This window comes from Talpa europaea, assembly GCF_964194135.1.
Source record: "Talpa europaea genome assembly, chromosome: 6".
NCBI classification, from domain to species: domain Eukaryota; kingdom Metazoa; phylum Chordata; class Mammalia; order Eulipotyphla; family Talpidae; genus Talpa; species Talpa europaea.
Window position 1 is genome coordinate 56,928,149 of NC_140072.1, and position 15,941 is coordinate 56,944,089.

The following is a 15,941-nucleotide window of genomic DNA, read 5'->3' on the forward strand; positions in this document are numbered from 1 at the left end:
CTAGGGTCGGGTGGGGGGGAGAGGGGTGCTGTGTTCATTGCCAGGAGTCACCCTCCTGCTAAGCTTCTGAGTGTGTGTGTGTGCGCGTGCGCGCGCAAGCGCTCATGCTTGGAGGTAAGGTTCTTATGACTCGGCATATTTGATTAAATCATCTATCACTTAATGCAACTCAAGTCTCCAGTTCTTCTCTGCTCCCTTCCTCCTTGGTTAGGGAGAGACTGAGGTTGCAACCCTCTAACCATGTCATTGTTTTTCACAGGGGCCCTCCCTTAAAATACCTAAGGGCCCACCCCAAGTCACCCCATTAGGATAAAGTCAGGTTTGGTGGCAAGGGGCTCATTGTGATTGTGAATAACAAGACATCCCTAATGTCTTTTCGGCACTTTAGAAATCCCAAGATTTCTGAAGCTCTGTGCCATTCCTGGGACAAAGTCCAGAATTACCTTTATGACATCACAGCTAACCCAGCCCACCGGCCTCCTCTGATCTTCAGCATCCTGCTCACTCTCTCTTGTCATCTCCAGGTCAACATGTTCCCACTCTCTGGCCAGAGAACTAGTCTTTCTCATTAGCTTTTATCTGGATGTTCTTCTTTTTGTTAATATAGCTCAAGACTGAATTCAGTTTTTGGACTGAAACAGTCATTGAATGTGCTCTGTTTACAGTTGAAATGTAAGCTTCTCTTTACTTGAGTTCTTAAAGCTGAATGAGTCTAGGCACTAACTGACATATAATAAGAGCAAATTCCTAATAGCACTTGCTATGTGCCAGGAGCTACTGTAAGTACTTCACATACATTAACTTATGTAATCCTCACAGCAACCCACAGAGGTTGGTAAACAGTTACAATCCCCATTTGGGGGCAACTGAGGAGCAGAGAGGTTCGTTGAGCTGCCCATTGTCACACGGCTAAGAGGCATAGTTGAGACTTGCACTCACCGCTTGTTTCAGAGCCCCTACTTCCAGCTACTAAGCCACGATGCACACAACTGTGATGACTTATGCAAGTGAGGGAAAGGAAGGAAGCACGAAAGGATGCCCCTTTACAAAGCCTAAAGAGAATCACGACTTCTATTTCCTACCCCTCCCCTATAAGCACCCTTTAGAGCTGAGCTCTAAGAAGTGAGCATAGGGGAGGGGGTGCTCCTGTCTATCAGGACCCCAACTTGGGGAGGGGAGAGCTACTTCACAGCCTTCGCAGACCCATTCCTGGGAAATGCAGCCAATCCAAGGGGAAGGGGCGGGGACCAGCTTTTACCTGCCTGGATGGAAAGGATTTAGAAGAGGAAGGCTCAGTACAGGCTGGGCTAGCCGAAACGATGCGAGTGCCAGGGGCCAGAGCAAAGTCAAACTTGTGAAGAAAAGCATAGCATAGCCTCGCTCAGGTTTTCAGCAGTTCTGTTCTCTTTTGTAAATTGCCCACCAATTATTTTTAGGAAACTTCTTAGAGGGCTTACCTTTTAGATGAAGTGTGAATCCTCAGTAAATACTATAGCTTTACACTCTCTAGATACGCAGGTCCGGCTTGCACTGGGGGAACTGTCCACTCGAACCCACGCGTGGCCAGTTGAAGCTGCCTTAGTCTTGGGGCTGGCGGAGCCCTGAGCCGGCCATATTTTCACCTAGTCCGATGATGCATTAGCGCCCCCTATAGATCGCTGCCTGCGCCGCGCCCCCTAGTGCACCTCTCCACTTCCAGGCCGCATCCCACCCTGATCCAACAGAATCCAGCTCCTTTGCTTTAGAAAATGTGAGCCGGGTCAGGGAGCATCTAGCTGTCCGCCCACCCTCTTCCCTGCTCTGTAGAGTTCCAGGAGCGGGTTGTAAACCCACCAGGAACATGAGTGGAGAGACCGTCCCGGAGGAGCCCGCCTCCCCCCCGGCCCCCCAGGGGCAGCAGTACTTCGACCGCTTCTCCGAGGAGGACCCTGAGTACATGCGCCTTCGCAACCGCGCCGCGGACCTGCGGCAGGACTTCAACCTGATGGAGCAGAAGAAGCGCGTCACCATGATCCTGCAGAGCCCGGTGAGGGGGTCTGGCCCAGGCGGGCGGGAGGGAAGTATGCTCGGAGCGAGGGCGGCGCGTTCATCCATCCGCTGACCCCGAAAGATAAATAACACCTCTTCCGCTGGTCAGCATCGGAGGCTTTTTTACTTATTAATTTATTTTGAACTCGCTGAGCAAGGTGCTCTGGCAACGAGGGTGTTCGATTCTCTCCCTGGTCACTGGAGGTTGGTGAAACCTGGTTTTTCAGGCAGGATGATGGGAAGAGGTGGGTCTGAGCAGCAGGAGCCCCACCTCGGTTTCCTGCGCTTCGGAGCTCTGGCTCCCAGCCTTCCCTTCTCACCAAAAGCTGACAGTGGACCGTGGGGCAAATTCTTGTAAAGCTGAGGCCAGCACGAGGTGCCACCTGGGCAGTTGCGGCTTCGCTTTCTGTAACCACAGTCAACTATTAGGAGCAGAGAGTCCTTGACCTCCACGGGGCGGGGGTGAAGAGGATCTGGAAGCCCCAGGAGGTGGGGGGAGTGGCGGGATCAGGGGGCTATGGGGCAGGAAAGGGGGGTCATCTGTATCACCACGCCATGGCTCCGACTGGAGCTCCCTTAATGCCTGCCTGAGAGACGCAGAGCTCATCCTTGAGGAGGCGGCCATTGAGAAGGACTGATGTGGACCTAATGGAACACTGATGGGGGGTGGGTGACGTGGCCCCGGGGGTGGGGCACTGGGAGGACAGTGTGGAAGGAAGCAAGGAGGAGTCTGAAGGCAATAGAGCTCCGAGGTCCTCAGTTTTCTGTGCATGACCAAGGTGCTGGGAAGCCCAGGACTGGAGCTGGCATCTCCAGGTCCTCTCCAGAATGGGCTCAGAGGCTCCTGTGGGGCCAGGGCATGTGTGTAGGCCATGTGTGACTTGGTGGAGGCATCCCGTGAGTGCCCTGGCCTCACAGAGGAGCACTGCTGGGCTGGGCGGGAGGGACTGGTAGCTGCATGCTGCGTAGAGGAGCCTGGAGGAAGATGGCAGGTACTAGAAGCATAGGAACAATGGAAAGCCCCCAGCGAGTTGAGGCTGAATGACAGGTATGGCAGGAGAAGGGGCAGAGTTAGCATGAACCCAAGTTTCAGGGTCTGACTGGACTGGACTCTATTCTCCGGCAGGAGATGGGAGTAGGAGAAGGTTACACTTTTGTCCTCCAGGTTCACCAGCACCTAAATGACTCCTGTTTCCTCCTGTTACCCGATGCCACCTAGTGGGCAGTCTTGTTTAGATAGGGGCCTGGTGGTTTGAATGGCCAGGCTTAGTATGTAGTAGGTTATCTGAAGTGCAAATGACCTCAGATATCATCAAATCCTTCTGTTCATGAGGGAACTGCAGCCCAGAAGAGCTGGAGGCATGGCTAGTGAACAGAGTGGATGGCATGTTTTTCATTTGATTCTTTTTTTTTTAAAATGTCTCTTAGACACTAAATTCCTGCCGGGTCTGATGGGGAGAGGGGCATTGGCTATCATTTAAACCCAAGAATCTGAATTACTGCCCAAGGGCAAAGGGAACAGGATCCATTCCCATAATCCCCTTGCTGCTCCCCACAGAGCAGTTTGGGGAAGTGCCTGAGGTCCCAGTGCAATGGCCCAGTGTCCTCTGGGGCCCAGGGACCCCAAGTGTGGAGTGGTCTAGCTAACACCTAGGCTGGGGCTTGGTGTGGGCACTTGGAAGGGCTCATCTTTGCAGCTGGGGTAGGGGGGTTCTCCTCTCAGTCTCCCGCATGAGCTGCATTGTGGGGACCAGCACCTTCTTGGGGGCCTGCTTCAGTCTTTCAGGGAAGAGCTGGAAGGCCTCATCCAGGAGCAGATGAAGAAGGGGAACAACTCCTCCAACATCTGGGCCCTACGGCAGATTGCGGACTTCATGGCCAGCACCTCCCATGCAGTCTTCCCAACATCTTCCATGAGTATGTGGGGAGCTGCCAGGAGCAGAGGTGGAGGAAGTGGGGCAGGGCAGAGAGGAAGGAGTAGCTTGGTTGCCAAGCTACAAATCAGTGGTGCAGTGTATTAGCAGCCCTGGGGGAGATGAGCAGCAGCCAGAGAGTTACCTGGCTCTGCTTCTGATGCTGCTGCACTTAAAGACTCCCAGGAGATTTCTCCCTGAGGCCCAGAAACAGGGGAGTGGTGGTGGCAATGACTTAAAAGGGAACTTGGTTCTGGTCCTGCTTGGGGGATTGGTGTCAGGATAACACACATCACTTCTGTGAGAGGCAGGACAGTTCATACATGACCCCCACCCCCACAAGTGGATTGGCATCAAGTCTTTTTTCAGTTCAGAATATTTTTCTATGATGTGAACACTGATGATATATGCTGGCTCTCTGGTTTTCGTCTCCCTTATCTATCATAGTCTCTCATCATCTTCATGTCTCTGTCCTTATACTCTTCCTTTTGAGAGAGAACTAGGGATAACCATCAGGAAGACAGTGGGATGCCTGGAAATCTTTTTAGTACACATGCAGGGTATCTGAGTGAGGGAACGTGGGAGGGGAAGTTCCAAGTGTCATGAGTTCAAGCCCCATGGGTATTCTTTGTTCAGCTCCATTTGCATTGAATTTTTTTAATTTATTTTTTTTCACAGAATTATCATTGGTTTTATAACATTATTTAGGCTTTGAGCCTTGAAATTCTTGTTTTTTATTGTTTTTTTTCAATAGTGAGTCTTTCAGCTTTAGCCTTCAGGAAGTTTGGTGAGTTTTCATCATTTTTTATTGTTTTTTTTAGGTAACTTGAATAAATGGTTCAGTTAGATCTGAGTCATAAACCTGCCACTCAGCTCTCCTGGCTTTTGTGAGGCTGGTTGGAATGAGCGTTCATTCTATCAAGATTTGAGAGCACTGGGGTGGGTTGGGGGAGGGACTCCTGTGGAGATGCTGGTTCTTTTTTCTCACCCTTGGGCCTGTGGGTGGGGTAATCCCACAACCAAGCTCCATGGGGCGGGGAGGGAGACTTTCTGACACAGGACAGAGACAACATGATAGAGTGCGTTTCAGAGCTATTCTGGCCCGCCTGCCACCCTGGAACTTTATGGTTATTTATAAGAGAAAGATTCACTTTGGTTTGAGAACCCTCCCAACAGCAACCCACCTGCCTGACTTGCCTGGTGGCCTTATACCTTTAATATGCCCCCCTTCTTGCTGCCAGGGATGAAAGCAAAGAGGTAATTGTTTTAAAAAATTAAAATTAAAAAATGTTTTATTGATTTGCCATGAGTTTACATAACTATCTTTTTGGGAGTACAGCATCACATCTGCACGTGTACACGTGCTTCCCATGCCCTCTCCCAATGCTCCAGTGCCCAACACTGTCACTTGCCTGTCTTCCGCGCTCTCTCTTCCTCCTCACTTCCCCTGGTATAAGAATTATTCTTGTTTTGCCAGTTTGTTCTCTTTGGTTATTTATATTCCATGAATGAGTGAGACCATTCGATAAATGTCTTTCATTTTCTGACTTTTTTTTTTAAAGATTTATTTATTTATGCATACAAGAGCGGGGTACAGGCCAGAGGTGTGGGGGGGGGCCCATGAGAGGATTCACCAGAGACAGAGTGGGGAACAGAACAGGCAGACTGACTGAAATACACTGCTGAGGGGATCTAACTCGTGCTGCAGTGGCCGCGGATAGCTTCATAGGTTGCGTCTTAACCCTTGTGCCACCAGGGAGGCCCCATTTTCTGACTTATTTCACATAGCATTATCAACTGAAAATCCATCCATTTTGTCCCAAAGGCACTATTTCATCTCTTTTAAATTTCTGAGTCGTACTCCACTGAGTATATATTCCACAATTTCTTTACCCAGTCATCTGTTGATGCACATTTAGGTTGGTTCCTTGTCTTGGTGATTGAGAGTAATGCTGCTCTGTACACAGAAGTGCATAAATCTTTTCATATTACAGTTTTCATATTCTTTGGGTAAATACCTGGCATTGCTTTTTCTAGATCACATGATTTTAACATTTTTATTTGTTTGAGGAAACTCCATGCCATTTTCCTTAGAGGCCACACCAGTTGCATTCCTACCAACTGTGGATGCGAGTCTTTTTCTCCACACACTTACCAGCATTTTTGTCATTTCCAGTCTTTTTGGTATAGACCATTCTCACATTGGTGAGGTGAATCTCATTGTAGTTTTGATTGCATTTCCAAGATGTAATTTCTTGTTTGGGGGAACTCGTAGAGGAAGGAGGCCTGCTGGACTGCTCAATTTGAATTAGAAATCCTCAACTTCAGAATTTTATTGTTATTGCTGGTTCAGATAAACCTTTGGATCCCTTCTGTCCTTGTCAGCTACTTTTACTGGACACATTTCCTAGAGATGTGTCACCTCTGATGTGCACAGGCACTTTGGGGTCATTTTCCTGACATGGGGTGTTTGAGGCTTGCTCTGCTTGCTTTGTGCCCTACAGCACCTAGTGCCCCCTCATATTTGAAACTATCTCATCATTTCAATTACCAGCAAACCTGATATAGGACGTACATCACATTGTATAGCAGTGAAGTTTATAGAGATGGTGGAAGCTTCTAAAGAGCATTTCAATCTTTTAAGGTTTTTAGTGGGATTCTGGGAGAGGCAGCATCAGGAAGCTCCCAGCCAGAAATCATTTATGATAGGACCTTCTCCCATGATTGGTTCCTAGACACTGATTAATCACGGTGCTGGAACTCAGACGCCCTCTTCTGCTTTCCTGAGGCATGCAGGCAGTGGTCATGAAGGTTGATGGGACAGGTTGTATGTAATCTTCTGGACCCTTTGAGTGCCTTGAAGACAAGACTACAAACCCTTTAGAACCATTTCCAAATCCCTTCTGCATCCTTCAGAACTCCCAGAAAGAACCATAAATAACCAAGGTCCTGCATGTCCAGTGTTGGGGCACCACTGAGGCCTCAAGCCCTTCAGCCACACTGACTTCTGGAAGTTTATTACTTGTCAGAAAAAGTTGAGGAATTTACTTCTCTGTTGACTTGCTTTCTACTTGCCTTATTTCCAAATGAGAGAAAAAGTTATATGATATAGTTAAAACAATATAATAACATCTAATTATTAATAACATTTTCACTAAAATGAGCTCACATAATATACCCATATATCCACTCAGAAACTTATTCTTGCTTTAATTCTATGTCTGCCTTTAGGATTTATGGTAAACTTGGCATTCTGGGAAACTTTCATTCTGTAGCCTTGAGTCTTGCCATGGTTTTTGGTCCAAAACAATGCCATCCTGCCCCCATAAGCAGAGAACTTTATTGAGCACAACTATCCATTGTATGGATTTTGCCCCTGGGTAAGGGTCAAAGTATGTTTAACTTACTTCCTATGAAAGTCACTTATACAGTTGTAGTGCCAGTGAGTTTTGAAGAGGTGGGCAGGGAGGGCGGGCCTAGGGAGTCCCAGACTCTGAGAGCTGCCCTGTCCCCCACAGACTTCTCCATAATGACACCCATCAACGACCTCCACACAGCTGACTCCTTGAACCTGGCCAAGGGGGAGCGGCTCATGCGGTGCAAGATCAGCAGCGTCTACCGACTCCTGGACCTCTATGGCTGGGCGCAGCTGAGTGACACCTACGTCACGGTGAGGAGAGCATATTGGAGTCAGGTGGGGTACTGTCTAAGGCCCCCACAAAGTCCAGTGGGAGAATTCCTGACTCTTGTCATGGCCATGGAACTTCTGGTGGCCTGCAGATAGAATACACGGAGTCCTTCCAGGGTCTCTGACAACTGTGGTCACCCGAAATAGCTAGTCTGCCCACAGGGCACTTCTTTAGATAAGGACTGGGCCCTCCTAGATCCTATTTCTAAGGCTACCTTTGGGATTGGGAGATTCCTCTTGTAGCTCCATTTCCCAGCTCCAAATAAAGGTGAAGTCATGTTCATCTTTCATGATTGGGGTTGAGGAGTAGAAGGGGGCGGGACAAGATAAGAGTTCTTAGGAGGAACATCTAGGTGCAGTGGTTTCATGTGAAGAAGTGACTCAGGCAGAGTATCCTTGAAAACTACCTCTCTCCCTCGTTGTCACTGAGAATGTGTGTCTTCTCCAGCTGAGAGTCAGCAAGGAGCAGGACCATTTCCTGATTAGTCCAAAGGGAGTTTCTTGCAGTGAAGTCACAGCATCCAGCTTGGTGAGTATAGTACAGTGCCTCAATGTCTGCTCCTTATAGAAGTGACAGCACCCCTTCTGCTCATATCAAGATATGTTATCACCAAATTAACCATTGCCGCCCTGTCCCCTGTGAAACTGACAACTTAATGGGACAGAGAAGACAATGGACACCAAAATCAACTGAATGCCTAGAGCATGACGTGAACAAGAGACCAAATGTGTGATGCAGGCAGAAAGCACAGTAGGAGGGAGGAGGAAGAGGAGATGGGCCTGGAGTCCTCAGAGCCTGTGATTGTACCACAAAGTGTAGGAGTGAGGAGGCCTTCCAGAAAGGGGAAATACATTAGAATGACAGCCAAGCCCTGTCCCAAAGCAATGCATGGCTTATTTTGTTCTGGTGCAATTAGAGAATAGCTTCTGGGACCCCTTTCTCCTGCTTCTCTTAGGAAGAAACTTCCAGAAGTTCATTTCAGTCAGGAAAGATTTCTGAGTGAGAAGAAGAAAGCAGTAGAAGGGGCTATTTTAGAAGTTCTTTCTAAGAATTTTGGGCAGAAGAAGCCCAGTGTTTCTTAAAGACAAGGACTGTAGCTGCTGTGCTCTGTACCTATGAGAAAATAGACTGTAGACACAGTTGAGTCCAGATTAAGTCCAGGTACTCAGTTAAAAGAACAGGTTAATTATGAAAGATCTATACAATGAAAATTTTAAGACACTGTTAAAAGATAAAAAGACACAAAGAGCTGAAAAAAAAAATAACCCATGTTCATGGATAAGGAGAATTCATGTAGTCAAAATAACCATCCTACCAAAAGCAGTATATAGATTTAATGCAATCCTTATCAAAATACCAATGACATTTTTCAAAGCAGCAGGACAAAAATTGCTAAAATTTATATGAAACCACAACAGACCCTGAGTAGCTAAAGCAATTTTGAGAAAAGAAAGAAGAAAAATGAAGGCATCATGTTACTTGCTTTAAATTATATTTTAAAGCAGTAGTAATTAACACTGTATAGTATTAGAATAAAATAGACACACAGCTCAATGGAATACAATTTAGAGCCCATAAATAAATCCACATATACATTAGCACCTAATTTATGACATGGGAACCACAACTATACAGTGGAGGAAGGAAAAATCTCTTTAACAAATGGGGTGAGGAAAACTGGACAGTCACATGTGAAAACAAAACTGGATCACTTTCTTATCCCATATGCAAAAATAACTTCAAAATGAATTAAAGATTTGGGATATAAAGACTTGAACAAATCTGTGTATAGAATACATAGAAGGAAACATAGGTAATGCTTTCCATGACATCTGCGATAGATATGTCTTTGGGGATTCAACCCCAAAGGCAAGGAAATTGAAAGCAAAAAAATAAACAACTGGGACTACATCAAATTGAAAAGCTTTTGTACAGTGAAAGAGAACCTCAGATTAAAAAGATAGCTTACTAAGTGGAGAAAATATTTGCATATCACACATCTGATAAGGGATTAATATCCAAGGTATATAAACAAAAATATACCATTTAACAACAAAAACACAAACCAAACAAGTCTGGCTCATGTATGCAGTGTCTGGAGGTAAGTTAAGTTGATAGGGACCAGATGAAGATCTAAAGTCTCTCTTGTTCCCTGGCTCAGATCAAGGTCAATATCCTGGGAGAGGTGGTGGAGAAGGGCAGCAGTTGCTTCCCAGTGGACACCACGGGCTTCTGTCTGCACTCGGCCATCTACGCAGCCCGGCCTGATGTGCGCTGTGTCATCCACCTGCACACGCCAGCCACGGCAGCGGTGAGTGTTCGCTATTCAGCCATATTTTGCTCCCGAGGCTGGCACAGCCCCCAAGCTAGTAACATCTCATCATTTGAAACAGTTCTGGAAAGATTTCTTAGACTTACATCAAGGTAAGAAGAGGGAACACCCAATGCAGGAGCCTCATCCTCTCCACTTTTCTAACTAAATAAGTGTTGGTTTGGGGACATAAGGTAAAAATGTGCCCTGTCTGGCTCTCCACCCTGTAGCAGATGCAGGGGTCACTTACCCAGGTGACAACCCCTCCTCAGCTTCTACTCAGGCCAGTCCTGCTGGGCAACACTAGCCCTCCCCACTCAGCCCAGGCTCAGGCAGAGATGGAAGAAACCAGGCGTGTACTCTCCTGTCACAACCCATGTGCCTGAGGGCTGGGGACAGGAGCATGAAAACCAGGGGAGAGTAGAAGGGAGACTCTCAAGAACAGGGTGTCCCACAGGCCTCAGGCAATTTCTCCATGAGTACCTAAGGTACCTGGAAAGACAGCAGGTCACCTGTTTGGGGTGTTCCTCTTATGGACCCCCAGGCCACATACCTTCAGGGACAGAGCAGCCTTGTCAGTGGCCTGTGGTTTTCTTAGCGAGTCTCCCCTGTTAGGTGCCCTCAGACCTTCTAGAATTTGAACCAAGACTGGAGATATATTTGTGCCAATGTGCATTTCTGCAGAGCCCAGGCTTACAAGGGGGGCAAAATGAGGAAAGAGGCTCTGCTAAACCTTGCCACACTCCTTGCTTTTAATAAAAGATGGGGAGTGGGGGCTACAGCCTGGTTTTAGCCTGTCCCCTAGCACTTGCATGGCTAGGCAAAAAGACCTCAGTGGACTTTCCTGCTAGTGAAGAGTCTTAGCTCGACTGACCTCAAGCCCAGGGTCTTCACCAAGCTACCTCAGGGGACCCTGGGCCCTGCCTCCCCACCACCTGTGCCAACTCCCCACCCCAGCTTCTTCTCTTAGGACAAGTCAGTCGCGAGGGCAGCAGTGGCTCTCTAGAGTGCATTTTTTTGCAGCAGTTTTCGAAGCTATTAACATGACTACTGTAAAATTGGGGTGGAAAGACACTAGAGGACGCAGCAAGGAAGCAAGACCTGAGCCAGGTGAAGGGGGAGAAGGACAATGCCTTTCCTGTGGGCTTGCTTTCTCCCTCACTTGAGATCTCCCTGAATAGAACATCATGGGCTGCTCTGGGAAAAGGGCTAAGGTGACAGAGGGGCTGGGAGAGCTGCAGGCGCTAACCATTCATCATCTCATTGAAGGTGTCGGCCATGAAGTGGGGCCTCCTGCCTGTCTCCCACAATGCCCTGCTGGTGGGGGACATGGCCTATTATGACTTCAATGGTGAAATGGAGCAGGAAGCAGATCGGATCAACCTGCAGAAGTGCCTTGGACCCACCTGCAAGGTCTGGCTCAGCTGTTCTGAGAAGATGCTCTGGGGTGGGATTGTCAGAACATTGACACGTGTTCATTGGACAATGTTCGGAAGTTACAGATAAACAAGCAAAAAGAGAAATAAAAATCTATCATGCTAGCCTGTGGTATAGGTGTGTAGGCCAAATGTATTTACTTATGTTTACAAACTAGGATCATAAAATAGATACTTATTCCCCTTAATGTGTTTGTATGTTATATTAAATATTTCTAAATCACTATCTAAAATTACACCTCATTTTGTGAATGTCTATACCACCATTTCATAATCCTCTTTGGTTGGACAGTGGAAGGATTTTTTTTCCCTTAGTTTTCTCTTGATATAAACAACACTGCAATGAAAATTCTTTCACTAAATCTCTGTGTATGCTTGAGATGATTTCCTTAGGATCAGTTCCTAAAGATGCATGTTTAAAAACTGTAACTTCATATTACCAAATTGTTCTCCCCATATCTAGTATATGAAAATGCTATTTCCCTTCAGTCTTCCTAAATTTGTGGGTTTTTTTCTTTTTCTTTTTTTTTCCTGCTGTCTTGATGGAGAAAAACACAATCTTAGAAGTGCTTGGTTTGAAGACCTGTTTTCTAACAGCACATAGTTAGGGATGGCCAGGCCAGTGTGAGTAGTTTCAGAGTCAAGTCTGGGATAATGGGCATTTGCTCCTTGAAAATCCTTGTCCTTGAACAGCACTCGCTGCCTGAGTCATTTCTCATCCGAGAGTCCCATCACCCCCTCTCTAACGGAGAAATCCCTGCTGCCTCTCCTGATATTCTCTAGGGCCTCAAGAGCAACTGGGGAGGGCTGAGATATTCATATCTATGAACTGCTACAGGAATTGGGGAGATGGGGGCATTTGTTATCTGCAAAATCTTTTGTGGGCCAAACTCATCATCTCTTTCGATTTCTCTGGCACGTGAGAGGAAAACATTCCAACTGTTTTCAGCAAGAGAAGATGTGATGATTAGGCCAGCAGGCTTCAGCTTGGGTCCTGCAAGGACAGATCCAACACAGGGGGTCTGTATCCCAGCTCCCAGAGAGATGCCACCTGGCTTCAGAGAGTTCTTGAGGTTAAAAACCAACTGAGAAGAGTTTCTGGCAGGGAGTGCGCACCTGGACCTTGGGGAGTCAGTCTCCTGATATCAGTGCCTTCCAGTTTCCTTTTTATCCGCCTGTTCTGCCTGAGTCGGATACTTTGCCCCAACAGCAAGAACACCTGGGTTCTCATTCTACCCCTTGTTAGCTGGGAGGCTTTCAATTCCTTGAGACTTCTAGTTTCCTCTCCTGAAAAACCAGTGAGTTCAATAAGAAGGTCACTGCGGCCTCTTCCATAGAACTGTGGGGTCGCAGCACTGCCAGGGCCACACTGAGTTAATGGGGAGGAAAATGAGGCCTGTGGGGATGGGACTCACTTGTTTCTCAGAGCCCCCTCTCAGAAGAGGCCCATCCCAAGTCAACTGAGTCACAAGGGGCACGGGGTTGCTTTCGAAGTCAGAGCCTCAAATTGTACATTAAATAACCTCCTTCACCTTAATACAAACACCAGTTTCTAGATGAGCTCTCCCAGGCTACACTCCGAGGCTAAAGCCCAAGTGTTGCCCAAAGAAATCCACTAAGTCTCAGTACTCAAAAATACCTTTAATTTTTCAAAGTGAATGTTTTGGGTAGCAATGTGGTATTTATAGAGGAGAATGAAAAAGTTGAGGGGAGGCTTTATGGAAATTGATGTACATAAAAAATCTCTCCCTCTTAACGAAGGTTTAGAAGGCTTAAGGTTTTAATTGGTTGTTTACTCCCCTACAGATCCTGGTGCTAAGAAACCACGGAGTGGTTGCTCTGGGTGACACTGTCGAGGAGGCGTTTTACAAAGTCTTCCATCTGCAGGCTGCGTGTGAGGTACAGGTGAGCATGTTCCTCCAGGGAGTGGCCAGGGCCGCCTCTGACAGGCCTGCAGCAAAGGCGGATCCCCCAGCTGACTGTGATTTAGGGCATCCTTTTGAATGTGCCTATTTCCCTGCTATAGCACTCCCTTATCCTTCTAAAATTTTACGTGTAGAATTAGTTTGGTAATTTTAAAAAATGTGTCATCCTTGTCTACCAACCAATACGCAACTCTTGGGTGTCTGTGACCTGGGCAGGGTGCTGCCTGGGCTCACCAGTTGGACAATGGGAGAAGTTGTAATTGGGTATGTAAGAAGTCCTTCCTGCTCATGTATTACCTGCGTATACCTGTTATATCTAGCTGTGCCCCTTAGATACCACACAGGTAGATAAGCGCTCTCTCTCTCCATTCTTCCTTCCCCCCCCTCCCTTCATCCCCTCTTCCTTTCTTTTGTTGGAGGGAGGTAGTAGGGCCTTGCACAGCCGACTCTGCACCATCATCTGCGTTCTGGGCTGTGTGCCTTTGGGTAGGGGCCTTTGGGTAGTGAGGCAGATGTGGAACCTTAGAGTCCTTGTGAGCTCAGGGCCTTTCAGACAAGGAGAGGTGCTGTTGGCGGTATTTTTGACTCCATGGACAGAAAGGGAGGCTGGCTGTTCCAGGGTGAGTCAGGTCTGTGCAGGGCTCTTTCGATGCCCTGTCTGCCCTCTTCTGGCTGACCCGGGCAGAGCAGCTCCACAAAGAACTGCCTTTCCTTGGGAGTTGTGGGGAGCTTCTGGCTTATCCCAGAAGCATCACTAGTGGAGTTTCCACAGGTGCTACCTTTTTCAATAGGTTTTTTTTTTTTAAAGATTCATTCATTTTTATGCAAGAATTGGGGTACATGCCAGAGATGTGGGGGGTGAGAGGATTCACCAGAGACAGAGTGGGGAAGCACAGTGCTGAGGGGAGCAGCGGGCGAGACAGGAGAGGTCTGTCCCGCCATGTGGGTTTCTCCCTGGCCCGCCAGGGATTGAACTCATGCTGCAGTGGCTGTGGATTGCTTCATAGGTTGTGTCTTAACCCCTGCGCCACCAGGGAGGCCCAATCTTTTTCAATAGTTTTAAAGGAATATGTTGAGAGGACCGTTGTCAAGACAGTATGAAGAATTGCCAGAATGGGAGAACATGGAGAAGGAGGAACACAAACAGTTTTGATGTGGTGTCCATTCCCAACAGCCCCCAACCAGTAATGCTGGCCCCTGACTGATGTTAGAACTGGGCGAGGGCCCCCCCCACACACACACATACTCACTTTCCCTTCCCCACATTTCCCTTCTTAGTAATTATCTGTCCTCCTTCTGAAGAAGAGGTATCCAAGAGAAAATAGCTTGTGAAAAACCTATGTCTTTGCAAATGGAGACCAGCCCTAAAAATGAGTGGAGAGAGAACCACACCTCACCCAGGCTCCAGACTCCTAGAAATGGCCACTGTGCAATTTAAACAAAGAAAGGATAGCCGTCTCACAACTGCAGGAGATGACAGGGCAGAGCTGCCAGTCACTCAGAGCCCCCGATGCTTCTCTTTGCCTTGCCTGCTGTCGCCTTCTTATAGTCAGAATTGGCATGATGCGACCCTGTTAAAGTGTACCAGGCAACGGAGGCAGACAATGCCCAGAAAACCCAGTGGCTTTTATTAGTGGGCAGAGCATGGAAGGTTCTAGAGGGAGGAATGAAGCTGGAAGGTATGGAAGAAAACCAGGAAGGATTAGACTAAAGAGGTGCACAAGCCCAGGTGCCACAGAGGCTGCTGGGATTGCAGTCCCAGACAGGTCATTTCTAGTCAGATGGCCAGCACTGAAGCTCGATTTTCATCATGGGCCTAATTTTCTCCCTCCATGAACTTGGTAAACAGGCAAATGTGGCTCTGGTCATTTTAGTGGTTCAAGGCTAAGAGCCTGTTCTGTTCTCCTGGGGACAGTGTTCTATTTGCTCCCCATCAGTTTGGGGTTCCAGGAAACTGGGTCATCCCCAGCTGAGAGAGGCAGCTCCCTGCTCTGCTTATAGGCAGATGGAAAGAAGTTTAGACAACTCTTCTCCATCTGCTACCCATCACCATGGAAACTGATGGGGGAAGAGGCAGGTGGGAGGAGGCAGCTCTTGCAAAAATGTGGGCAAGTTCCTCCTCATCTGTGAATGATTGGTCCCCAGGAAATATTGCTTCTCAGTCTTTCATGATAAAATGTCTGGACTTATTTTATCATAAACATTTATATGACATTCTCTAGGCACCAGGTGCTATTCTAAGGGCTTTACAATGTTACCTGAAATAATCCCCATGAGGTAGGTACTACTGTTTTTACTTTACAGGTGAGTAAACTTAGGCACAGAATATAATTAGTCACCAAAAGCTGAACATCGAGTACGTGGCAAAGACAGGGTTTGGATTCAGGCAGCCTGGGGCCTGAGTGTGTGTACTTCAATATTCCCTGGCCCTGTCTCTCCCGGGTGGTTGGTGCTGCTGGGAAAGGCTGACTGACAGACCAAGACCTCCCCCTCAGGTAACCAACTCTTGTAGTAAGGGCTTCAGGATGCTAGGAGGGAAGTCCTGTCTTGGCCAGGTAGGGGCCCAGGACCAATGAGGTAATTGATCAGCCATCAGGGCTTCCCTAACTCTGAGAGTGTTTCCTCATCCAACCTCGGTG

At 47.6% G+C, this 15,941-nt stretch overlaps 1 protein-coding gene across 2 annotated transcripts in view; it reads left to right on the plus strand.

Moving 5' to 3' along the window:
* Positions 1-1,840: 1,840 nt before the first annotated feature.
* The window catches only part of ADD2 (adducin 2), a gene marked incomplete at both ends in the record, with an annotated part of 33,966 nt that continues 19,865 nt past the window's right edge, over positions 1,841-15,941 (plus strand). For both annotated transcript variants that reach the window (XM_084235061.1, XM_084235062.1), the window contains 7 exons: positions 1,841-2,026; positions 3,807-3,945; positions 7,460-7,611; positions 8,078-8,158; positions 9,792-9,941; positions 11,211-11,354; positions 13,184-13,282. In XM_084235061.1, the coding sequence (XP_084091187.1) occupies positions 1,841-2,026; positions 3,807-3,945; positions 7,460-7,611; positions 8,078-8,158; positions 9,792-9,941; positions 11,211-11,354; positions 13,184-13,282 (951 nt within the window). The remainder of the gene's footprint in view (positions 2,027-3,806; positions 3,946-7,459; positions 7,612-8,077; positions 8,159-9,791; positions 9,942-11,210; positions 11,355-13,183; positions 13,283-15,941) is intronic.